Here is a 26,188-nt window from a genome sequence, read left to right as displayed (position 1 = left end):
AGTAAGACGAAGTATTACTCTGAAGTCCTGTTGTAATTATGCAAAGTGTGGGCCATTAATGGTGGCTTGGAATCTTGATGGCTCCCATTGACTAGGACAATTGGTTGTGAATGGCTCTGTTTACTTTCAAACCTTCCTGGGGACTGCAGGCCAGCCCTGGAAGAATGAAGGCTAGGGTCTCACAGGACATGTGACCATGTCACATGATACTGGAATCCATCTTAAACATGGTGCTTTTCCATTCAGAAGGAAGGGTGGGGACCCAGAGAGATAAAAGATTCCCACCTTGGGCCAAAGCTATAAAAGGGGTTGGAACAGAACAAAGGGGCTGCCAGTCATGAGAAATCCCCTAGTTACCACCTGAGCTGGAACTAACAAGGACTGTACCAGGGGAAAGGATTGGGCCCAGACTAGGAAGGAGTCTAGTCTGTGAAAGCAGCTTATTGGTACATCTCTGAGGGTGAGATTTACCTGTATTCAGTTTCTTAATGTATTAGGCTTAGACTTGCATGTTTTGTTTTATTTTGCTTGGTAACTTACTTTTTTCTGTCTGCTATTACTTGAAACCACTTAAATCCTACTTTTTACACTTAATAAAATCACTTTTGTTTATTAATGAACCCAGAGTAAGTGATTAATACCTGGGGGAGCAAACAGCTGTGCATATCTCTCTATCAGTGTTATAGAGGGCAGACAATTTATGAGTTTACCCTGTATAAGCTTTATACAGAGTAAAAATAATTTATTTGGGGTTTGGAGCCCATTGAGAACTGGACAAAGAACAGGAGTACTTGTGGCATCTTAGAGACTAACAAATTTATTTGAGCATAAGCTTTCGTGGGCTAAAACCCACTTCATTGGATGCATGCAGTGGAAAATACAGTAAGAAGATATATATACACAGAGGGCATGAAAAAATGGGTGTTGCCATATTAACTATAACCAGAGTAATCAGTTGAGGTGGGTTAGTATCAGCAGGAGAAAAAAAAACTATTGTAGTGATAATCAGGATGGCCCATTTCCAATAGTTGACAAGAGTAACAGTAGGGGAAAAAAATTAGCATGGGGAAATAGGTTTTACTTTACATTGGGAGCTGAGTGTCTGGGTGCTGGAGATAGGTAATCTGCTGAGTGGTTTTCAGTTAAAGCCTGCAACTTTGGGGGCATGGTTCAGACCTGGGTCTGTGTTGCAGCAGGCTAACGTGTCTGACTCAACAAGGCAGGGTTCTGGAGTCCCAAGCTGGCAGGGAAAATGTGCTCAGAGGTAATTTCAGTACATCAAGTGACAGTCCCAAGGGGGTTTCTGTGACCAAACCCATCACAAATGGACTTCAAAAAAGGAGACTTTAACAGACTCAGAGAATTGGTAGGTAAGGTTCCATGGGAAGAAAATCTAAGGTATAAAGGAATTCACAAATATGGGCAGTTTCTCAAGGAGTCAGTATTAAAGGGTAGAACTGCAAAGTATCCCAAACTGAAGGAAAGATAGGAACAATAGTAGGAGGCCAATCTGGCTGAATCAGGAGCTATTTAATAAACTAAAAATTAGAAAGGAATCCTACAAAAAGTAGAAACGTGGATGAACTGCTAAAGAGGAGTACAAAAGAACAGCACGAGCATGTAGGGACTAAACAGAAAGGCTAAGGCATGAACTGAGTTACACTTAGCAAGGGACATAAAAGGAAAGAAGAGGTTCTATAAATATGTTAGGAGCAAGAGAAAGATGAAGGAAAGTGCAGGTCCTCTGCTTAGTGGGGAAGGAGAGCTAATAACTGATGATAAGAAGTAGCTGAGGTGTTTAATGCCTATTTTGCTTCAGTCTTCACCAAAAAGGTTAATGATTACCAGATAAAGAATGCAAACCAAAATAGGGAAAGAACAGGTTAAGGAACATTTAGATAAATTAGGTGTACTCAAGTCAGCAGAGCCTGATGAAATTCACTGTAGGCCAGGTATTAAAGGAATTAGTTGCAGCAATCTCAGAACCATTATCAATTCTCTTCAAACATTCCTGGAGGATGGGTGAGGTCCCAGAGGACTGGAGAAGGGCCAATGAGGGCTTATCTTTAAAAAGGGGAACAAAGTTAAAGAGTACCTCAGGAATTATAGACCAGTCAATCTAACTTTTATACATGGAAAGATACTGGAACAAATTATAAAACAATCAGTTTATAAGCACCTAGAGCATAATAGTGTTATGGAATAACAACATGGATTTATCAAGAACAAATCATGCTAAACCAACCTAATTTCCTTCTTTGACAGGGTTACTAGCTTAGTAAATGGAGGGGATGCACTTTAGGGAAGATGTGGATAAACTGAAGCAAGTCCAGAGGACAGCAACAAAAACAATAAAAGGTTTAGAAAACCTGACCAGTGAGGAAAGGTTAAAAAAAACTGGGCATATTTCGTTTTGAGAAAAGAAGACTGAGGGGGGACTGACAACAGTCTTCAAATAAGTTAAGGGCTGTTATAAAGAGAATGGTGATCAATTGTCCTCTATGTCCACTGAAAGTAGGACAAAAAGAAATGGATTTAACCTGCAGCAAGAGAAATTTAGGTTAGATATTAGGGAAAACTTTCTAACTATAAGGGTAGTTAAATTGTGGACAAAGCTTCTAAGGGAGGTTGTGGAATTACCATTTTTGGAGGATTTTAAGACCAGGCTAGATAAACACCTGTAAGGAACAGCCTAGGTTTATTTGGTCCTGCCTCAGTTCAGAAAGCTGGACTCAATAACCTCTTGAAGTCCCTTCTGGCCCTACATGTCTATAATTCTATAAAATAAAGCACATTATGTGCTGTCTTATAATACGAGTAGCAGTAGCACTTGAAAACAAATTCTAACTAATATTATATTAGCAATACAAGACCTGCTGAAAGTCATAATACTTTGACTTCTATAACATTAAAGAATTCTAAATACTGTTGAGATCTTGCTCATCAATGAAAGAACAGGCCAGTTGTTTTATTTTGTATGTTTAGCTTTTTACATGCTACTGGGCACAGGATTCCTATTGGCTGATTAAAACATTGCTTTATGTTACTCAAAAAAGGGTGTTTATTCTAAACATTCATCACTTAAAACACCAAAATTCTTCTTAAAATGGTACTTAGCCATGCCAAGTCAGATTATTTTTGGTAGGAAGTTTGTCACCACTGATCTAATCACAACCAGTCATCTGTGTCAGGCAGAGCATTGTTTTATTTTCAAAGAACTTGCTTAATTTCAACTTCAATCCCTCTGTGATAAATGGGGGGGAGCTCCCATTTATGGGCACCCTGTCAGTCAGCAGCTATAGAATCTTCCTTAGCAGCTGTACCAATTGCCTTAATTGTAGAGGGTTAAGAGAAGCTTTACCTGAGTTGGCACCTGATCAGGGGAACCAACAGGCAGGCTGTGCCCTTTCAAATTGGAAAAACTGCTGGGTTTGGGTTTTTTTTCTTTGTCTCTCAGGCTGGAGAGAGGAGAAGGTGAAGAGGCCTGAGGGGATATTTTCAGCGGACAGGGATTCTGAGTGACCCTTCCCTGAATATTTGTGAAAAATCACTTGGTGGTGGCAGCAGTATCTGTCCAAGGCAGAAGACTGTGCCTTGGAAGAGTTTTAACTTAATAAAGAAGATAAGCTTTGGGGGTCTTCCATGTGGGTCCCCATATCTTTATCCCAGAGTTCAGATTTGCGGGGGTATACCCTGACATCCTCTAATAGATTTTACCTTAATTATTTAATGAGGCCGCTCCACTCTTATTGTCTTCACAAGCAAAACTTTTCCCTTCCAGCTGAATTTATTTACACTCATTGTTTTTAATTCAGCCCCTAGCGCCAAAGTTCCAAAGGCCTCCATCTGCCCTCCTAATCTGCACACCTACATTTCTGCATATATACTTTCTGGAGCATGAGGTTTTACATGAGCAAAACCTCATATGTGAATGTGCATGAAAAATCATATAGATACTCAACTGCTCGATTTGCATACATAAGTACAGCTAGTGTATCCACATGAGATTTTGCATATGCAAAAATCTTTAGGACTCAAAAAATACATGTGGAAAAACTACCGCACACACATTTAAAGACTGCTTCTGAAAATGTGCCCGTTGTCCAATAAAAAGAGCATTTCCCATCATATTATAATCTTTAAATAGTTATACACGGTTACAATCCTTTCTCCCAAATCCAGATTCTTCAGATTCATAGATTAAGGCCAGGAGGGACTATCAGATCACTTAGTCTTGACCTGCTGTATAACACAGCCAGAGAATTACATCCCGTTACTCCAGCACTGAGCCCAATAGGTTGGGATTATGTAAATTAATATGGGTAATAGAATCATAGGATTACAAGGGACTGCAAGGGTCATCTAACCTAACCCCAAAATGGGTACATTTTGGGGTTAGGTTAGATGACCCTTGCAGTCCCTTGTAATCCTATGATTCTATTACCCATATTAATTTACATGTGGGTACATTTGGGTTAAATATAGTCTTGCTTTCTCTCTCTTCAATGCATAGGAAATTTCACTGGAGAAGAAACTGGCTGAAACCCCACCTGTGCTCCCCCAAACCTTACTACTAGAGTGATGTCAGATTATCTCAGCCTACATATAATCCCCTGCAATTCTGCCTATTTTCCACCTAGTATTATGAATCTTGGGTCCTAGGTTTGCTTCTGTCTGGTGTTCCCTCACAGGGCTCTTCCTTCAAACTCAGGGGACAGTTTCAGTCAAAACTTTTCTAGTGAAAATTCATAATGTAGCATGTCCTACTTCCTCTTGGTCATCTATCCATCCCTAACCAAAGCCCATACCTGAGTTGAAGGTTTGCTTCTCCCGTCGGTGACAATGCTGAATCTGAGAAGGCAGGAGGCGCCGGGCATTTCTGATAGTGAAGTTTTTGTAGTCAATTTCCAAGATGTGGCCGCTCTTGCTGCAAACAAAGCTGAAACGGAAAGGATACCACCATTAGACACCAGTGACCACAATGAGAGCTTCAGAGACATTGTTTAGCAGAAGACCTGTATTCTGCATTTTGTTTCAGTGTTAACTTTACACCACACTTTTGTAAACAAGCTTAGAATAACTTTAAACATGCTGTTTGTCTAAAAACTTTAGCAATTCTAGTTTGTAATGCAACGATAGCTTGACTGGACGACAGGATTCAAGCATTTGATTTTCAGCAGGAGCTAACTTGGGAATCTATAACTGGTAGACGGAGTTAGACATCTCCGTCCTTCTTTTCCTTTCCCCCTTTGAAAGAGCAATTTAGAGAAAAATCTCAAGAGTTAACTCAGCCAATATAAAAGATAAGGGAAAAGGCAAAACTAGTGAGCCTTGAGTCTGTAAGTGCCTAGTTAGTCACAAAAATGATCTTCAGTTATCCTGTATATCTATATAAACTATAGACTTCAGACTCGGAAGTCTGGAAACAACTGAAAATTTGAAATCAGGATGCGGCTACTTCTTACTCAGAGATCATATTTTTTCCTTTGTGAAGGAATAAAAAGAAATAAACTCTACCAGTCTGTTATGGAGGAATCATTAGAAAGCTCCCCCTCTCCCCCCAATCTTTTCTAATTTAGGAGGAAAAAATAGAAGTAAAAAGGCAGAGACGTGCATCCCAAAGTGCAGCAAAACTTAAAAGAAAATACACAAATGTTGGATTATTATTTCTATTATTGTAGGACACAGACCGCTCCATCAAGGATCAGTAAGGAGGACTGCTGACTCTCAGGTATCCACCCCAAAACCAGCTTGAGACTAAAGATGGAAGTATTACTAACCTGTACCAGAAGGAGATTAGGATCAGTTTGCAGAAACAAGATCTCTGGCAACTACTTTTGCCCAATACCTCTTTCACTAGCTCAGACTGAGAAATGGATGTAACCATAAGCCATGACCCTATGGGAAATAAAGGGGTTCCAGGCAAGTTTGGCACAATTGCTATCCTGAACTGAATTGAAATAAATGGAGCCAGAGAGGCTTCACAGAAATGAGCCCTGGGAATCAAAACCACACTTGCTTATGTTTAATGAAAGTGACTGTCAAACTTTTGGAGGGAAATAAATTGGAATAATTCAGGAAAAGTATTATTGCTTCAGATAAATTGTGCTGGAAAGGCAAAGATTTTCCCTATATAGGAGATCTGGATGTAAAATGTACAAATCAGATGAATACATAATTTTGGGGAAGGCTTTTTCACTTCTGAGTTTTGAAATTTTTGTTCACAATATTGCTAGATAGTTTAGTTTGTGATTAAATACATTACATTTTATTCATTTATATAGTGCCTTTGATCCAAAGCACTGAAGAAAACATTAGGGGAAAGTGATTTTTCCCACAGCACATCCATCAACCAGAAACGAAGCAATACTGGGGCAATCTACACACACACGGCTCGGCCCACAGAGGGAAGGTGAAAATTAACAGACCTGGCAATTCTGTGTTTTTGGACTATCTCTCTGGTAGCAAGAGTCTTGGTTGAGTGATTAAGCTGAAGTATAAAAAAGTCATGGGGAATGTTATTACACCACACCCCTCCCACTGCCAAATGAACACTAACAGCAAATCCATGGGCAGATTTTCAATGAAGACGTGACTGGTGAAATACATCATTTCTTGTGCAACTCTACATGGGATTTTAAGCTTCTTTTAGGATGTGAAGTCTTAGAAAGGAGGAGAATAAAGGGTAGGCTGGCTTTGCAGGGCACCTTTGTTTCTGCAGAGAGAAGAAGACAAAGGACTGTAGAATGCTCAGGTTAAGGACAGGGATGAGCAAGTCAAAACCACAACTGTTCAACCTTTTCCCTATGCTTACTAATCAAAAGCTCAACATGCTAGTGCAGACAGCTCCCAGGGTCAAAGGCAGACTGAATCACAGTGTCCCTAAAAATTAATTTAAGGAAAGTGATTTAAGGAAAGAAAAAGCAGCTCCATCCTTACAGTGTTCGGTCCTCAGGTTCCCGCTCAGCGGAATGCCCTTTCTCAAAGGCCAGGTCGGTGAACTCCAAGGAATGGTACTCCCCCAAATTCACTGGGCATGAGCGCAGCACTCCACTCCGCACTCGCCACAGCCTCACATTATCTCTGCCGCACGACACCATCCTGTTACACAAGAGGCCGAGTAAGGAACCAGGGAGGAGTCATTCTATACTGACAAAAGGCCTGTTCCCTGAAAGCAGTTGAAATGGACACACTGACACCAGGGGAGAGAAGAGGAAGGCTAACAGCAGCTTCCTTCCAGAAGTACCAAGCTGGAACTCCAGCAATGCAGTGAGCTTCCTCCCAGCAATGCCTTAATACAGAAATAGTCTATTTTTTGTCAAGGCTCAAATTTCTTGGTCAAGATATAGTCAAGTCCAGACTCCATTGAAAATAATAAAAAAAAATAACAATAATGATAATAAGTAAATAAAAAGATTTGGGGGTCTGTTCAAGTGTCTGGCATCCGGATTTGGCCCATGATCCACCTATTGACTACCCCACCTTCATCGAGGCAGGGGTGGGCAAACTTCTTGGCCTGAGGGCCACATTGGGGAATAGAAATTGTATTGCGGGCCATGAATGCTCACAAAATTGGAGTAGGGGGCGGGACGGGGTGCAGGCTCTGGGACAGGGCTGAGATGTTTGGGGTGCAGGAGGGTGCTCTGGGCTGGGATTGAGAAGTTTGGTGAGAGGGTGGGGGATCAGGAGTGGGGCAGGGTGTGGGGGTGTTGGGAGAGGCTCAGCGGGTGCAGGCTCCGAGTGGTGCTTACCTCAAGCGGCTCCCAGAAGCAGTGGCACGTCCCTTCTCTGGATCTTACGCGGAGGCTCTGCACGCTGCTCCATCTGCAGGCACTGCCCCATCCGCAGGCACTGCCCCTGCAGCTCCCACTGAAGTATGTATGAGCCAGAGTGGGGCCAGGCCGTGGCTTCCGGGAACCCTATGGTGCGCCCCCGACCCAGCGCCCTGGCCGGAGTGCAGAGCAGGGCTGAGCTATGTGGTGCAGTCCTAACCCAGCGACCCAGCTGGAGGGCCAGAGCAGGGCCAAGCCAAGTGGTGCAACTCGCAGGCCAGCTTAAAACGGCTTGTGGGTCAGATCCGGCCCGTGGGCCATAGTTTGCCCACCCTTGATCTAGGCTGTTATTTTACCTTATTCTCCCATTCACCTATTTGCACATTACCTGGTGTCATCAAAAAAAGCAATCTTCAAGGTTTGGATGTCCACATCTGTGTGAGCTTTCGCCAGCACAACCACCTCTCCGCCCTGGTTCACCTGAGCAGTATTCCACACCACCACCATCTGCAGAGATAGGACAAGAACAGAACTGCTGGAAACATAACACCAAGGTGGCCTTAGACCATACAAGCAATGGAGAAGATTGCTAGCCTTCCCACAGCAGGTGAAACCCCAGATACTGCTCCCAATTGCCGGTATGCTGGTATTGTGCACTGAGGCTTTTACCCCCATCATTGTGAACAGAGTAGAGAAAAATCTCACACAGAAAACTTCAGAACAACCCCAGAAAGCCTGGTGATTTTCATTTTAATAGGCTAGTCTGTCTGATAATCAGTTTCCCGACTTGTACGATTGCCTGGACAGGGCTTGAATCTGGGACTAATATACAATACTTGCAAACGGAGAATAAATGGAAACCAGTGCGTAACTAATTACAGGGAGCGCTACAGCAGCAAAGGAGTGTAAGAGTAGGAGCTAGTAGAACTGTAGAGAAATGTGCTCAGCACCTTCAGAAGGAAATGCCTTGTGTCAACTCTCAGAGATCCCTGTGGGATGTAAGCGGAACCAAAACTGCCCCAAAGGCAGTCTCACCCATTCATTAACTGTGACGTTAGTTAATAAACTATGGGAAGCAGGGAAGTTTTTGAGATTCAGGCTTCCACACCAACAAAAAGCCGTGACTAGCTACAGAACCAGGATTTGCTCAGTTGAATTTGGAGTACTTGTGGCACCACAGAGACGAACAAATTTATTTGGGCATAAGCTTTCGTGGGCTAAAACCCCAAATAAATTTGTTAGTCTCTACGGTGCCACAAGTACTCCTCGTTCTTTTTGCTGATACAGACTAACACAGCTACCACTCTGAAACCTGTCAGTAGAATTCGTGATTCACGGAGGTGTGTGTTCACAGATTTATAAAAATAAAGTAGGGAAGTATATATTCAAATATTTTCTAAGCAGTCTGGTGATAAGAGGATTTCACATGATCTACAATGAATGGTATTGCCTAAGGACATTTAAGGAAACTAGCATTTAGCCACTGTGTCTTGGAAGGGATGCACGACTGGTTCTGTGTGTAGAGTAATTGCACGTTCTAGGAGAAAAACAAACACCATTATCAGGGGGTAGCCGTGTTAGTCTGTATCCACAAAAAACAATGAGGAGTCCGGTGGCACCTTAAAGACTAACAGATTTATTTGGGCATAAGCTTTCATGGGTAAAAAACTCACTGGATAAGTGGAACCCAAATAACCCAAGACCTTTATTACTCACTGTTTTGCCATGTCCATCTTTCCCAATGCCACAGAGAACAGCTCCACTGTAGGAAAGGCTGCAAGAGGAGAAAACTCAAGGTGAAATGAAGTATCCTACACCCTGCCTGGATCTCAATGGGAAAAATTAAAAGCCCACTCTCAATTTCTCCCAGAAACACACTGCCCAAAACATGCCTGCAGGGTACCTGAGGGACGAGACTGAATGGACGTGGGTTTTAAACATGGATAGGCATTTCCCCTTCTGAAAATCCCAAAGTCGCACCATACTCAGGTGACCCATCTGTGCAGAAGCCAGCAATGTGCTGTTTCCATTAAATGCCAATGCCGATACCTGCAGGAAACATCATGTTAGCAAAAATAACCCCCAGCTTCTGGGAGAGGCTAGAACTGGAGTAGCTGAAACTCCCATTGTTGTGGATCCAACATCAATCCTTAGAATGACTCTTGCTAGGAGCTGGAGTTCTTGTGACTTGCCCCCTAGCCAGTAAGCTGATACAATTCCCTAGAATGAACCATGCTTGGGATAGGAGCAGTCTCATGTTTTCTCACACATCAAATATTTGCAGTTATTGCATATTCTCTGGGGGGCTGTCATATCTGTTTATGCAAAGAAATCCACTTTTACCTTATCTGTATGTCCAATGAAGAACCTTTGCTCTCCAGTTTCAATCTCCATGGTTATTATAATAGCATGACAGGGGTAAACCACTGCAGAGCTGTTCTTAGTCCACAGAGCCTGCAGGACAAAAGCAAGAATCAGAGCAAGAGCAGAAGAGAGGATATTACAACAGTGACCCAGTCTACAAACTGAGAGGAGAGCCCCCTTGTGCTTGCACAGATGGACATGCATAGAATTATGACATGCAGATATTTTGAAATCTGGTGCAAATATGCAGGTGTGCGTTATCTAGATGATTGCTGTTCCACACAAACATAGATGCAAATTTATAACTATCAAAGGAAAACTGAGTGGTCATCTTATAGTACATCCCAATTAATTCAGCTGATCTTCCATCCAAGTCATGTTTAACATCATATATGCAATATATAAAGGAACAATCCTTTGTTCACAGGAAATGGACTAGATGACCCAACAGGATTCTTTTTTTAAACTCTAACATGGATCATTAAGAGGATGGTTGGAAAAATCAGAAGGTAACACCACAGGAGGACAAACTGACACACCAGCCTAAGGCACCTACGCATTTCTGGATTCCAAAGGAATTCTAGATTTGTGATTCACTGATCAATTTGGAATCTGTAACAAGATTTGGCACGGGGCACATGATTTCAGAATGTTACTGGGGCAAATTCCATGTATGGAAATGAGCTTTTCACCAAAAAAAAATTTGTAGTCGAAAGAAACTAGGTGGGGTGATTTCCAAAGACAAAGGGAGTTAAGCATGAAAGTGAAAGGCCCTTTGTGCCTTTGAAAATCTCCCCCATAGTCAATGTATTGCAATTACATTCTGAAAAGCTTCTTTGTTACTGACCCATTTGGTGCTGCAACCCCCAAAGCCAATAATTGTCCTTAGCTTCAGGATTGGATCCGGTAAGAGTCTCTGAAAGAAGAAGATATTGTCAAAATTGCCAGCCTGAATAAAGCATGTGAGCCCTAAACTGTACCAGCACCAACTGCAAATTACATCCCAATGATCTACCAAGTTCCCTCTGCCCCACATTAATCTGTGTCCCTCTGGATGGGTTTCATGTTTCTCCTTGAAGTGAGAGGGCTGTCTCTCTACCTTAACTTCTTCACATTAAAGGAAGAGTTTATTCAGCAGGTAGGCAATTATCATTAAAGGAAATCCAAGAATAGAAGCACCAAAGCCCACAGTGGACAGTGCTAAATGGAATAATCTCAGCAATGAAATGACTTGGTTAACCAGAATCACCATTCCAAGAGGGCAGCCAAGTCCTCCCCATGGTTACATACAAATGCCATGAAAATTCAAGGGAGCATCTGTAAAAATGGAAAGGGGGGAATCTTTTTTCTTACCCTGCAGGGAGATGTTTTCTTGCTGGAGAGCACCTCTGGTCCAGTAATCTTTGTGTACACAGTCTAGGCAAATCAATACATAGGTGTTATTTGTTAGATGCCAATAGCATGATCATCTCTGTACAAGACACATTAGCCCTGCGTGGAGAAGCTTAACATATAAGTGAAATAAAGGAACAAGATCAAGAGAGAATACCAGGGAAGCTGGCTCACAACTGCCTTTAGTATTAAATAATCATCTCTGCCAGCTGCAACCAGGAGTGGGCATTCCTGTTGCTCTTTCTGCCAACTTACTGAGCACCAGCCATAAGCATTCCAGACCCATCCTATAGGAACAAACTTGATTTAACTTGTTTGCTCCTAGTACGTTGGAGTCCCTTACCTCTATATATCTTCTCCTATGGTCAGTAAGAGTTTAAGCAAGAAGGCTGGGTTCAGGAGCTCTGTCTCCATATGAAGTCTTGGCCTAATGCTCTAACCCACCAGTCAGGTCCCAAGAATTGGGATAATAATGTTCCTGCATCTCAGTGCACAGGGCAGCAGTATGTGAGTCTGAAAGGCAACTGATCTGTTCTACCTGAATTCTTCCTTGAGAAGGTATTTACAGATGGAGGTTGGTATAAACTGGCATTGTCGCACTGAAGTCAATGGAGTGACACCAATTTACACCAGCTGAGGATCTGCTGTGGGGAACTTACGGGAGTAGTGGAAAAGGAAGCCATTAGGCTGGAGAGTTCAGCGCAAGGCACATTGTTCTTCTAATGAAAGCATCATGCACTCTCAGAGTCACCACAGGGGCAGACTTGGGGGAAGAGTTAAGAAGATTCTCTACAAGTTAGAGACGGGATGTGGAGCTACACAGAGGATAACCAATAACGTCAGGTTGTCAGAGTCCAGTGGTGCTCTCTCACATACCTCATCTGAGCTAATGCCAACAGCATGGATGGCGACATCACCCATTCTGTGAGCATACACATGAATACCGCCATCAGTTGTTGCATGTAACGGTACAGTGGAATCCCCAGCAGCTTGTAGTCCTTCTGCCCTGCTGAACTCCTGATCCGCAGAGTACACTTCTTCCAGAGGCCCAGAGGTTGCTAAGTGAATCTCAGGGATGCTCTTTGTAACTAGGGGAGACCAGCGAGGCATCTGAGAAAGAGTAAACAAATGACAACAGATCAGGCCTGCCCCACAGCTCCTTACAATTGCTGTGATTGGAGAGAAAGGAAGAAGTTAGTTTTGTTTTTGACTGACTTTTATTCAGTCACCCAAAACTCATGACATCCAACATGTTAAAAACATTCAGGTGTGCCAGACCCCACCAGAAACAGATCCATTATGCCCCTGAGAACGTCACTATTCTTCAGTGCCTCACCTCCCCATCTGTAAAATGCAGACAATAACACTTCCCTATCTCCCAGGGGTGTCAGGAGCAAAATTACATTAAAAGATTGTGAGGTGTTCATATATTACGGTAATGGGGACCAGATATGCATCTTGGATAGACTGACAGACTGACCCCAAAGTCATTAAACTGCAGAGTTTATTGACTGTAGGACAGGGCACAGCTCAGGCCATAGAACACAAAAAGTAGCCACTACAAAACCCAAAAACATCCCAAACACAAAACAGGACATGTGGAAACCCTCTGGCCAGAGGTGGTATGGGACGCTACACTTATAGCCTAAGGCCATACTCACATCCTTGGGACTGGTTATCTGTTGGATGAGTGACACTCGGTCCCGGACAGCTTTGGTAAGCGTCACTGGCCGTGGAAGATGACGGATTGGATCTTCTAGCACTTGAATATCTAAATTACAACAGCAATGTGTTGGGCTCTTTCCTACAATCTGCTTCCCCTCCTGCTGATCACACAGCTGCACATGATGTAGCTGAACAGCTACTTCACTCTACTTATTCCTTCCTTAAAGAACTCAAGGAACAATTTGGAAACACAGGCCATGTCATAACAGGAAAACAAAGGACGCATTATCTCTTAGGCACACACTGCACAAAACCCAGAGGGACTGACCTGGTGCTAGTAAGCACCGGCCTGCTAAACCCAGGGTTGTGACTTCAATCCTTGAGGGGGCTATTTAGGGATCTGGGGCAAAAATATGTCTGGGGTTGGTCCTGCTTTGAGCAGGGTGTTGGACTAGATGACCTCTTGAGGTCCCTTCCAACCCTGATATTCTATGATTCTATGAAATAGGAGATCAAGTTCTAATCCTGTTCCTTTTGCCCCTGTGTGAACAGGGATTGGATGAGCTGCCAAGGCAACATGCTGTGCTCGGGGAGAAGGAAATGCTTCATGACACTCAACAGCAACAGCATTCTACCCTTGAAGAAGTGATGTTAATGGACTCTAGTGGGACCTCCATCAGATCCCCTTGACTAGGGTAACAGCTGCAATAAAATGTCATAACAGATAAGCAACAGATGGGGAATCATGATGGCTCCGATAAAGAGGTAGATCAGGAATTCTCAAACAGGGGTTGCCGCTCATGTAGGGAAAGCCCCTGGTGGGCCAGGCTGGTGTGTTTACCTGCCCCATCCCATTGAGTGAATGGATGGATCTTCTACACCATGCTCTACCGAAGTTGTACTTTTTGAGTTTTATTCAGCTAACAATAGCAGTAAATGGTGCAGGTGGCTTTATACCATGTCATACTTTGTTTTAGGTAGGACAGTAACCTAGATAATCTGACAGCCAGCTGGGCACATTGCTCAGTCAGACATCAAGTGGGTACCACAGCCTATGGTCATTTACTTCAGACTCCCTACCTGCTGCAGGACTGGAACAGCCTTTTTGAATTGAGTCATATGGCAGCTTGGATCCATCAGAGGGAAACCTGAACAGCAAGATCAGAGGAAAGTCATCTCGTAAATGGGTGGCAGGTTCTAGGACCCTTCACAGGTATGCAGGGCTCTATTTTGCTGATGTACTGTTGGTGCTAAAAGGCTTCACTCACACAGAAGCTGAGTTATTTGGTTGATTCAGCCTGATGTCAGGACAGGTGGGTTCTATAAGTTCCAACTCAAGATAAGGGTTAGAGTCTCTCTCTGGTCTGATTTATACTATGACATTATTCTATGTCTGAACATTCACTAATTGACATAATAATGATCATAATCTAGCTGTCAATGTAGACCAAGCCTTTAAGGCAAAGAGAACTAAGGGCAGGGCCATAGGACTCCCTAGAAATAATCAAGCTTGGGAGAAAGGTTCGTGTGTGGTTAAGTTAGCAATACAAGCAAACCCCAGAGAGGAGGGAAATTTGGATCATTTCTAGGGCATTAGCTGTGATATTAGAAGTATGGTGTGAACTGTATGTGCTTATTGACCTGTTGATTAGAAACTAGCAGTTTCTATGTGACACCAGTCAGCTCTGTGTTCTTGGGGAACAAGGGCGCAGTATCTAGCCTGTCTGACTCATGAAAGACACCCTCCACCTCACCCCCAGACTCTGCTTGAACCAAAACAGATCAGAAAAAAGGCTTGCAGAGAGCAATGAAGGGCGTTGCGAGACACACCTAGACCCCTCCTGACAAGGGTGACAAGATTAAGACATCTCTATTTGCATATAGAATGGAGAGCAGAGACAACTCCCCTAGCCTCACCTACATGAAAGACGGGACAGGGATTAGCATACAGAATGAAGAACAGAACCGTACTGAACTCTGGAACTAGAAAAAGCAGGGAAGCACTGCATCATGGGAATCTCTGCTCCAGATGTTAACGAACGTATGCCTGCCCACACCCAGCTCAGCAGTTATCAGACCAGTTCTAGTAATGAATCCTTGATTGATATCCAAAACACTGAAGCAGCCTAGTTGCACTGTGAGTTCCCTGGAAGAAAACATCACCCATAGCCAAGAGTGATCAGCTCCTATTGTCTAGCCTAAAGAAAACCCTTGAGCCATCAGTTTACCCATAAACAAATCTAGTGTTCTCCCTTGAACCATTGTTGTTTCTCTACAAAAACCCCTACCTATGTTCAAATAAGTATTCTCATGCATAGACCCAAAACTCTGTGTCAGTTCCACTGGAACTCCAACTCCTGACTGATTGTGCTGGGGGCTCTGCCTGTCTCCAGCACTCAAGATCCTGAGCTACCACCATCAACTGGGAACCCCGACCAGTTCAAGCTTCAGGGAGCAGTGAGAGCCTCTTTTTTCTCTCCCTCTGTTTTCCTTTCTACCTTAAGTATTAACCTTTAATAATGTATGTTATGTTGATTTAGGCTCTCCTTGTGGAGTTAACACTATTATTCAATAAATAACTTTCATGGTTAAGCTGGATGCTTCTCGCTCTCTTGCTGAACTTTACTCTTTTGTGTTTTAGCTTCCCTCATTTACTCTAGAGCAACATTTCTTTTACCTAAGCTAAAGATCCCTGCAGCATCCAAAATAGTGTGGGGTTTGCTCATCAAGTAGGTTACTACCAGTACAATTTTGATGTGAGAGTGGGGATAGGGATGTGCTGAATCTGGGACACATAAGGGTGGCAGCCTGAAAGTGCTGCTTGACCCAGTCCACTGAGCCCAGGGGCACATAAGGGTTGGGGGGGGGGGCGGCGCTTGAAATTGCTGCTTGACCTGGTCCACTCAGACTTGCTCCGTTAATGTATGTGTGGGTGGGTGTTCATCCGGTTCTGAGGCTGGAGGAACCCAGCCCTAGGGAATGTAGGTCCTGCAGGATAGCTCCATTGGGAGGGAACTTGCAGAAGGGAGAAGTAGAGCTCCATATGAAAACACAAGTGACATAAGCAGTACATTGATAGAATTACAGAACTCTCTCCCCAGAAGAGTAACCCGAATAAATGGACATACCCCAAAGTAACGGGCAAATCTGGTAACATATGGTTGATATCTTAAACAGCCCTTTACCTACCCAAAATATTAGTTGCCAACAATTAAGTGCTGAAGATGTGAGTTGTGCTGCCTTGGTCCCCAAAATTACAACTACAGCATTACTGACAACTAGAGTTAAGATGGCCAAAGCATTTCCACTATAATCTCAGTTTTATGCAAATTCTTGCATTTCCTGACTTTTGCATACTTAACTCTGCAGCCTTCATATTCTCAGACAGAAGTGTTTTGATGAAGTATGTTACACATACAAAATAATCAGACTAAGGAAGATCTAAAAGCACTCCAAGTTTCCTCCTTGAAAAGCAGCATTTCGTAAACATACCTGATATAGTCATAGCAGTCATGCCAGTTCTCTCCCTTTGGCACAGGAAATGCCATTTCTCGTGGCATGGGGGAAATGCCATGAAATGCCATCTTAGCTTGTCGGGCCTCAGAGAAGGTCACCCCTAAAAGCACAAAAGGAGACAGATAAGGACACAAAGCACTCCTAGAACATCTGAAGATGTTTACAGAAGTGGCTGGAACCAGGCACTCTTAGCAGGCTACAGGCAAACAAATACTTTAAGATTAGAGTTTTCTGTAAGTCTGAAAAAGAAAGGCTACAACATGAAAAAAGAACAAAGATTACTGTAGCAAGCGCATAAGCCTTTCCATGGGAATATCCTTGAAACTCTCAGCTTCCAATAAGACCTGGTAGTTTAGAGTTTTGATATGAAAGTTTATCTTTTTCGTCCTTAAAGTGTAGCTTAAACGCTCTACAAGAGGATTTGGAATTTAATACTGATGATCATATCAGGTTGCTAAGTAGATCACTTGGTGATCCTTTTTGCAGTTCTATGTGATTGGTGTAAGAATATTCTTCTGTTTTCTTCTTTCATTTGATGCATGTGCAACTTTATGGAACTAATGTGCTTTTCGTGTGCAACAGCACATTTGGGATCTGTTCAGTGGTCCACCATGACGTCTGTAAGATTCCTTTCTTGTGATGGGTTGAAGTTGGGCAGATTTCAAACAAAGGATAATGTGTTAGTAACAATGGTCTTGACTGAATTTTCTCTGCTGCACTGAGTAGTTGGATAAAGAAACACTGGAGGAAATCTGGATTTCAGAGTGACAAGAAAAAGAAGCTTGTCTGACAGGACTGAGAGACAGGAAATCTGGGGTCCATTCTCTCATCTGCCACTGATTTGATGTGTTATGTTGGGCAAGTCACCTAATCTTTCCCTGCCCCTCAGTTCTTCCAGCTACAGAATGGGAGAAGTTGTGAGGCCCTCTGACATCCTCAGATTGAAGGCACCAGACAAGGGAAAATTACTGTCATTATTATTAGTGTTATTATTAAAATAAGGGTTTTGTTGACAGTGCCTTGCTATTACTGGCTGAAAATAGAGTGTAAAATAGCAACAGACATGGCCAAATGGTCCTGGTGGAATTCTGTCTTGAAATGCAGCAGTAAGAATGGATTAGGCCTAGCACATCCTTGCAGCCAGGTTTGATTAAAAAATTATAGAAGATGCGGCTCCCAGCAAAAAGCTTCAGCTCCTTACCTGGCTCAAACAGTAAGTCACTGGTATAGACATTTTTCACCAACAAGTTGGAGCAGAGTTTGATGCTCTTCAGATGGCTGTAGCGTCTATTCAGGTACATGGAGAGGATGTAGTGGAGGTCAAGCATCAGGCAGGTCCAGCGCACATTGGAAGGGGCCACACCCACCAAATCTGAGGATCAGAAAAAACACTGTTAAAACCAACATTATACACTGACAAGCTACCTTAAGAAACAGAAACCCACCTTTACGCATGGGCTGAAATCCTTACAGAAAGGGAGGAACAAGGTTGATGTGTGTGCACAATTGTGCACACACATATTTAGAGACAATTGCCACACTAGGAAAACGGATTGCTAGGTTTCTAGTAATCAGTTGAATCCAGATGTCAATTTGCAGCACAACTGTGGTAGCTGCACGTGAAAAAAGACAATTAATTGCACACACATTTTTATGCATGGATCCCATGGCCTTCATTCCTGAAAATTCAGACTCTAGTTTCCATTCCTCACATTTTAACGTCTTCCAAAACATGTCAATTTTTCTGTCCAAACTGGCCATCCTTTTAGGAACATAATTTCCATCACAAACTAAAAATCCAACTAATCTGGTATCTTGTGTCCAATGTCAGCCAATGCCTGAGACTTCTGAGTTGTGTGTCAAATAATCACAATGCATCTAACTGTTTCTTACTATACATTGAGGGAATTTTTCCTGATGCCAACTGGTGACTGACTGAGACATTTATGTATGAAGCTTGATCACCCTAGAAATTTTTATCCTAGCTAGTGCAATTACTGATGCTACTGTTATTCATATAATGTGCGTAATCCTTTTTTAACTCAAGTCTCCTGAGCCAGTGAGTTCCACGGGTTAATTATACATTGTGTAAAATGAAAAAACCCTGTAAAGTCTAGTGTTAAAAATACGTAATGAAACGGGGACTTAATAAACCATCCCTCATTGTCAGACATCCTAAAATTAACTAATTAAATCCATGATTTCAAAGCTCAGGTCACATGTGACTATAGCAATACTGGTGTATGATACGTTATTTTCGTTTTACTAAGGTATGTAGCGCTAATTCCCACACTGAGAGACCAGCCACACTATTATTCAGATGCGCTCTTCTTTACCTTGCTTTGAAGTTCTGGCTGTGCACTCATACACTGACCCTTTGGCTGCTCCACAGATGAAGGGGAACTGAAGCCAAGTGGCTGTGGACTTGAACTCCTTAAAAAGGTTGGAGAAGGAGATACGGACAACCTGGCTATCCTGAGAACAAAGACACACACAATGTTAACCACCTGGCAGACCACTAAGGAAATGCTGCAGATGCCGCAGGATATAGTTTCTTGGTTGACACTACTCTGTCCAGCTTGGATACCCACCAAGGCTAAGAGACTACTGCCAGCTTGCCTTCCATATGATCTACCCCATACCCTTGTGGCCCTAGCCAGGAAGAGTGAAGTCAGAAGAAAACACACAGTAAGGTCGTAGAAGAGTGGGTCTGAGATTTTTACCTCAAGTCCACAGATGTTAGATCATATGTGAATCATGTGAGGTTCAGGGCAATCACCACAGATAATAAGGCAAGCCTTCTAGTAAGTAAATTAAGTGCCAAGGGAGAAATGACTGGAGCTCTCAAACTCTAAGAAGTGAGGCACAAAAGTGATCAAGAAAGACAGCAATCCTTTCTTTTAATTTCATTTAACAGCTACTATAGTAGCCTATGGGACTTCAGCATGGGATACTTATGGCAGAGGATTATCTTGCTCTAGAACACTCAGGCGATACAGTTCAGTTCTCTATGTTCAAGCTCTTTTGAAAAGCTATTGTATTTCAATCCCCACTCTTCTACTCAGTTACATAAAAGGCCATGCAACAGACACTCTCACATACCTCTGTGGTAACATCCAGGTGCACCACAAAATATTTCCCAGGCATGGGCTTAAAGAGCAGGTAGAGGTAATGACCAGTGAGCCCCAATGACTGTGTGCTGGTTTTGGGAAGCTGGATGTAGTTACTGGCAGGAATGGAGCCACGGATGCGATATACTGTTCCCTTCAACGTCTTGTCCTAAAAAAAGAGAACATGCATTGATGCAAAGTTCTGCTCTACAGCAAAGTAAGTGAGGAGATCCAGTTGTGGAAGTCTTACTGTTTGTTCACTCGACACATCCAATTACACATTCCATCACTGGCTCCGAGTCAGGTGTATGACAAGATTAGTCTAATAAAGCTCTGGAGAATGAGGGGTAGAAAGTTCTGGTGTCATACGGGTTCTCAAACATTTTCTGGGTGCTGAACAGAGACATTATCCCATGACCACTTCTCTTCCCATTTGTGATCACATTACATCCCTTGTGGCAACTACAGCAATTGCCTAAATGGAAGGTAACATTAAGGATGTAATGTATTTTTAGCTGCCTTTAATGTGATGTAGAAGTGAGAAATGACAGCCAGCACTATTTGGCCAATTGTTCTCTGGGGACCACCAGCAAGTTGCACCTTTCTTGCAACAAGCAGGAGGCAGAATGGAAAGATGTCATTGTTTTCTCTTTTGATGACACAGAGCTAGGAAATCTGAAATCTTCCTCTTTTTTTGACATTACAAAACAAAGCAGACTGGGAAATCCCTCTCTCTTTCTCTCAGCATCACTGAGTGCCTGGCTCTCTCTGCAGTACAACTGGTCCAACCAGGAAACATCAGGAATACAATGTGTTACCATAAATGTTGACACATCTCCCTCCTTAGTTGATCTTTTCCACTCCTCCACTTTGAAGTGCTTGAAGACATTCAGATATGGATGCTGCCACACTGCAGAGAATCAGAAGAGAGTGAATATGCTAGGATATCCATGACCATCAATGTGTCCAGTTATACTGATTCATCAGCACACAGCAGGGAGTTAAAGCAACCCACTGGCACACTTGCCAGACTGTACTGGCCTCTTTTATTGGCACATGAGCCTGTTTTATTGGCACATGGAGTACTTGTTCCATGAGGCCAGGACAGAAATTCTTCTGAAATGCAGAAGCTGGTATCTGACAGCACAAAGCAATGCTAAGCGGTCCTTTAAGAACACCAGTGTGATGCCCTGGAGGCAGGTAAATCCCAGACCTCCACTCAGGGGTCTTTCCACTAGTGATGCTGCTGGTGTGACTTTTGCCCCTTCCTCCAGTGGAACATGGAGAGCAGACTAGTCAGTTTCACTGTGTTTATAACCAGCTCCCAAGACCGTTCAGGCTCTCATGCCCTAGCTCAAGGCTGCGATGGGGCGCAGGCCTGTGTCCTGTGGCAAAGGGGTTATTGTGAGACAGCCCCGCTCACCAGCAGGTGCCCCCAGCTGCATGGCTCCGCAGGACTCCCTCCTCCAGGTCCTAGCCCTCAGCTCCACCACACAAGGCCCCCTCAGACTCCCTTCAACACCCACCTCCAGGGATCCCCCACCTCCCTCAGACTTCCCCTCCAGGAGCCTGCCCCTCGGCCCCGCCTCCCCCACCCCAGAGATCCCCACCTCCCTCAGACTTCCCCTCCAGGAGCCTGCCCCTCTGCCCCGCCTCCCCCACCCCAGAGATCCCTACCTCTCTCAGACTCCCGCCTCCCCCCACAGGGAGTCCATTATGCCTCGGGGCCCCTCACCGCTACCGGGTCCCACTGCCCCAGACCCGCCCCTCAGAGCCCCGGGTACCTTTGGCCATGGCTCCCCCGCTCTCTCCTGGCGCTGCAGCCCGCAGCTCAACCGCCCCGCCGCTGCCAGCCCCGCCAATCCGCGCCACCCGGCCCGCCGGTAACCATAGAGCTCCCTCGGCACTGGGCTAGCGCGGCAAGCGCCCGTGCGCCACGTGACCAACGTGCCGTGAGCTTCCAGGGAGCGCCCCTTAGGAGGAACGTGGGTCTCTCCAAGGTCGCTGTCGCTGTCTGGCGAGTCGATGCTTCCGCCACGGTAAGTGTCATGGCCGGCTTGGGGCGCTCTAGGTGGGGATGCCCATGCTGAGCATGGCTGGGTCCCGCGCCCCCCAGCTGGCACCGTGCCAGCACAGAGTCCCCGTGTCACCCCCTCACTGGGCAGTCCGGGTGCTGCCTTGTCCCCCAGCTCCCTGTACCCGCCCCCCTTGGCACGGGCTCGCCACCTTCATAAGGATCCTTGTGCCCTTGGCTCTGAGCATCGCGTCTAGGATCGTCTGGCAGCACGTCAGCCTGTGGTAACAACAGGGTGGCATTGGTGGGGCCAGGCTAGTCACTGGGCACCTGGGGGTGGGCCTAGGAATGTCACAAAGCAATTGGGGGTGTAGCACAGAATGCTATCTGCATGTGGACCTAGAAATATCAGTGGGTACTGGGGAATGTCCCACACTCAGGATCCATCCCATTACATAAGAGCCAAGGGAACACCGGCAAACCCTGAAAAACTCTTGGGGTGGGTGGAATACTGTGTAGGGTAAGGATTTTCTGCCAGAACATCAGTATGACAATAAAACAACATACCTTCCATCCAAGGATCTCAAAGCACTTAGTGAATTAAACCTCACTAAACTGCTCACATGGGGAAGCTGAGGTTAAGAGGCTTGCCCAGAGGCACACAGCAAGTTTGTGGCATCAGCATAGCTTGTTTGTCAAGACACTTCTTAGCTACTCAAAGAAGATTTAATAGTCCTGAAGCGCAGATCACTCTGACTTTACACAGATGTGTTACTGCCTTCTACTTTGAAGTGTATTTAATCAGAGAATGAGACTGTCAAGGTTTCTTTCCCCACTTTGAACCAGAGTACAAAAGTGGGGATCTGCATGAACACTTCTAAGCTTAATTACTAGCTTAGATCTGGTAACGCTGCCACCAGCCTGAAATTCAGTGTCTGGCGCACTCCCTGTCCCTCCCCCGCCCCAAACTTTCCCCTCCCTGGGTTGCCTTGAGAGGCTTCACCAATTCCCTGGTGAACACAGATTTAAACTCCTTGGATCTTAAAATGAGGAATTAACCATCCCCCCTTCTTTCCCCCCACCAGTTCCTGGTGAGTTCAGACCCAATCCCCTTGTATCTTAAACAAGGAAAAATCAATCAGGTTCTTAAAAAAGAAAGCTTTTAATTAAAGAAAGAAAAGGTAAAAAACATCTCTGTAAAATCAGGATGGAAAATACTTTACAGGGTACTCAGATTCATATAGCCCAGAGGAAATCCCCTCTAGGCTTAGATTCAAAGGTACAGGAAACAGAGGTAAAAATCGTTCCAGCAAAAAGAAAGATTCACAAGTTGAGAAAACAAACATAAGACTAATCCACCTTGCCTGGCTATTACTTACAATTTTGAAACATGAAAGACTGATTCAGAAAGATTTGGAGAGCCTCGATGTACCTCTGGTCCCTCTTAGTCCCAAGAGCGAACAACACCCAAAACAAAGAGTACAAACAAAAGACTTCCCTCCACCAAGATTTGAAAGTATCTTGTCCCCCTATTGGTCCTCTGGTCAGGTGTCAGGCAGGTTTACTGAGCTTCTTAACCCTTTACAGGTAAAAGAGACATTAACCCTTAACTATATGTTTATGATTGAGCACTTTTGCTATTGTTTCTATCAAGAATCTGCAAAATATGGATTCTTGGAGAAAAAAAGCCCCAGCTATATTCCCTCCTCCCTTCCAATCACAGAACACATGTACACAGGGGATCTCTCTTGTAGTGCAGCTGGCCATGTTAAGTGATCATCAGCAATACATAGGGCCCTACCAAATTCACAGTCCACTTTGTTCAATTTCAGTCACAGGATTTTAAAAATTGAACATTTCATTATTTCAGCTATTTAAATCTGAAATTTCATGGTGGTGTAATTGTAGGGATCCTGACCCAAAAAGGAGTTGTGGGGGGAGGAGTCACAAGGTTATTATAGGGGGGGATTGCGGTATTGCCACCCTTCTGCGCTGCTGGTAGTGATGGCATTGCCTTCAGAGTTGGGCAGCAGTGGCTGCTGGCAGGGAGCCCAGCTCCGAAGGCAGAGCTGCCACCAGCAGCAGCACAAAAGTAAGGATGGTGTGGTATAGTATTGCCACCTTTGCTTTTGTGCTGCTGTCTACAGAGTTAGGCCTTCAGCAGCTGCCACTCTCCAGCCACCCAACTCTGAAGGCAGCAGCACAGAAGTAAGGGTGGCATGGTATGGTATTGCCACCCTTACTTCTGTGCTGCTGCTAGCAGGTTGCTGCCTTCAGAGCTGGGCATCTGAACAATAGCTGCCCAGCTCTGAAGGCAGTGCAGAAGTGTGGGTGGCAATACTGCAATCTCCCTGCAACTCCCTTTTGGGTCAAGACCCCCAGTATGAGAAACAATGGTCTCCCCTATGAAATCTGCATAGTATAGGGTAAAAGCACACAGAGGACCAGATTTCACTGGGGAAGACCAGATTTCACGCTCTCTGGTGCATTTTTCAGGGCCATCAATTTGGTAGGGCCCTAGCAATACAGTTCTGTTCTCAGTGTGTTACAATTTCCCAATATGATTCACTCCTCCATTATTTAACAGGCAGTCCTGCCTATTCACTGCAAATTAAAACAAACCTCCTCCAAAATAGGGTTAATGTTGGAAGCAGGAGGTAAATCTTTAGTCCAATAGCTAATACTGCTGTGTGGGGAAAGTTGTATGCTCTTCTGGGAAACTGAGTGCTGATGCTTAACTGACAATTAGCGGCACAAAAGGATTCAGAGAACTAACAGACACTTGCTTGTACCACAGCCTATTATTCCTCCCTTTCCTTCTCTCCTAACAGCCAGTTTCTTGCCAAACCTCTCTCACTAACATTTCTAAAATTTGCTTTTTCCTTTCGGTCCCTACTGCCAAAATCTTAGTTCACACCATTGTTGTATCTTGCCTGGATACCTAATCTCCTCCTTTCCAGTGTCCGTTATTTTGTCCATGTCAATCTATCCCGCATTCAGTAGCTCAAATATTACTTGCTTTCCCACATCTCTGGTAATATCACCCCCAGAGTACCTTCATCAAGTTCCTGTCTCTTTTTGTGTCAAGATCAAAATTATCTTCACTTATGGTTCTGCGCAGCTCTGCGCTCTGCCCACGTTTCATCTTTTGCCTCCTATTGTTTCCTGCCTTGTCCCTATACAGTATCCCTCTTCCTGGGTATCAAGCATCTTTGCCATCCTCCTTCCTCAAGACACATAGCATTTGCCTTGCTGTGTACGCTCTACTCCTGTATTCTCTACTCTTCCCTTTGTCCTGTCTCACTTGGTCTCTACTTAAAAGCATCAGAAGTTATGCAAGTCACTTGCTGTTTAATAATTAATCCTCATCTCTCCTTTTTCCAACTCTCTCTCCACTATCTAACTTCATGGTCTGCTTGTCTAATTTAGATGGAAAATTCTTTGTGGCAGAATTAAGGCACAGCATAAATGTTTATTAATCATAACAGTGCAGGAGGACAAACCTCCAGCAGTTTCAATCACTATTACATCTGTTCTAGTTTGCAAAGCCCGCTTCAGCCTGATCAGTGAGCTACACCACCCACCCAGCTGGCATATAAAGCATCTCTGTTTTTTGTGTTGATTTTGTATCCTTCTTGGTAATTTTCCAGGTGATGTGGGCTCTTCTTCAATACACATAGGTCTCTGTTTTTATGGTGCTGGTACCATATACAGTTCTCATAATTACTGAACTGTTTTAAAAATCAAACAAAAATAAGTGGGAAAAACGAAACACACATCTCTCTTGAGTAGTATCAATCTGACTAAAGGATGGAAAATCATCATTTTAGATATTAAATAGTATAAACATCCTGCCTAGCTTAGGATAGCAAGAATTCAAATAATAATTAAAAAAAAAATAGTAATTGTAACCTCTGTGGGCAGGGACCATCTTTTTTGTTCTGTGTTTTGTACAGTGCTTAGCACAATGGGGTCCTGGTCCATGACTTGGCCCCCAACCACTACAATGATACAAATAATACTAATGTTCGTTTATGAAGTGCCATCTCAACCTCTAGGTTGTAAAACATAAGTTCTGAACAACATAGTACAAAGAAATTAATCAAAAACAGCCCTCTTAAGAGTCAAACATAAACCAGAGAGTAGATTTTTTATAAGGGGATGGGAGGGACAGATACATACGGATGGGCCTTGTGTCCTTTTGTTTTTTGAACACCCACATAAACTCTTTGGGGAAAAAGGTTTTTAGTGTTTTTAAATGCATAAAAAAAATGGACTAAGATTCATTTCCGGTGCAAATAGAATCCCACCCTAGGGGAGGCCCTAGAACAAAAGCACAGCCTCCTGCTGATTTA

At 43.8% G+C, this 26,188-nt stretch overlaps 1 protein-coding gene across 3 annotated transcripts in view; it reads right to left on the bottom strand.

Annotated features, from left to right (window-relative positions):
* The window catches only part of WDR90 (WD repeat domain 90), a 93,683-nt gene that overhangs the window by 27,434 nt on the left and 40,061 nt on the right, over positions 1–26,188 (bottom strand). The window contains exons 1-17 of one of the 3 annotated variants that reach the window (XM_050968038.1): positions 21,604–21,691; positions 20,638–20,729; positions 19,812–19,988; positions 19,046–19,184; positions 17,911–18,081; positions 16,686–16,809; positions 14,274–14,341; positions 13,190–13,299; positions 12,405–12,638; positions 11,490–11,552; positions 10,984–11,052; positions 10,116–10,226; positions 9,676–9,821; positions 9,489–9,546; positions 8,161–8,279; positions 6,940–7,101; positions 4,809–4,939 (exon numbers count right to left, since the gene is read on the bottom strand). In XM_050968038.1, coding sequence (XP_050823995.1) covers positions 4,809–4,939; positions 6,940–7,101; positions 8,161–8,279; positions 9,489–9,546; positions 9,676–9,821; positions 10,116–10,226; positions 10,984–11,052; positions 11,490–11,552; positions 12,405–12,638; positions 13,190–13,299; positions 14,274–14,341; positions 16,686–16,809; positions 17,911–18,081; positions 19,046–19,184; positions 19,812–19,988; positions 20,638–20,729; positions 21,604–21,613 — 1,984 coding nt within the window. In that variant the 5' untranslated portion in view covers positions 21,614–21,691. Of the gene's footprint in view, positions 1–4,808; positions 4,940–6,939; positions 7,102–8,160; positions 8,280–9,488; positions 9,547–9,675; positions 9,822–10,115; positions 10,227–10,983; positions 11,053–11,489; positions 11,553–12,404; positions 12,639–13,189; positions 13,300–14,273; positions 14,342–16,685; positions 16,810–17,910; positions 18,082–19,045; positions 19,185–19,811; positions 19,989–20,637; positions 20,730–21,242; positions 21,306–21,603; positions 21,692–26,188 lie in introns of those variants that run through there. The other 2 variants (XM_050968037.1, XM_050968039.1) reach the window with 2 other exon arrangements.

This window comes from Gopherus flavomarginatus, chromosome 9, assembly GCF_025201925.1.
Source record: "Gopherus flavomarginatus isolate rGopFla2 chromosome 9, rGopFla2.mat.asm, whole genome shotgun sequence".
NCBI lineage: Eukaryota > Metazoa > Chordata > Testudines > Testudinidae > Gopherus > Gopherus flavomarginatus.
The sequence above is the reverse complement of the archived record's forward strand: the minus strand, read 5'-3'. Positions and strand labels throughout refer to the sequence as shown.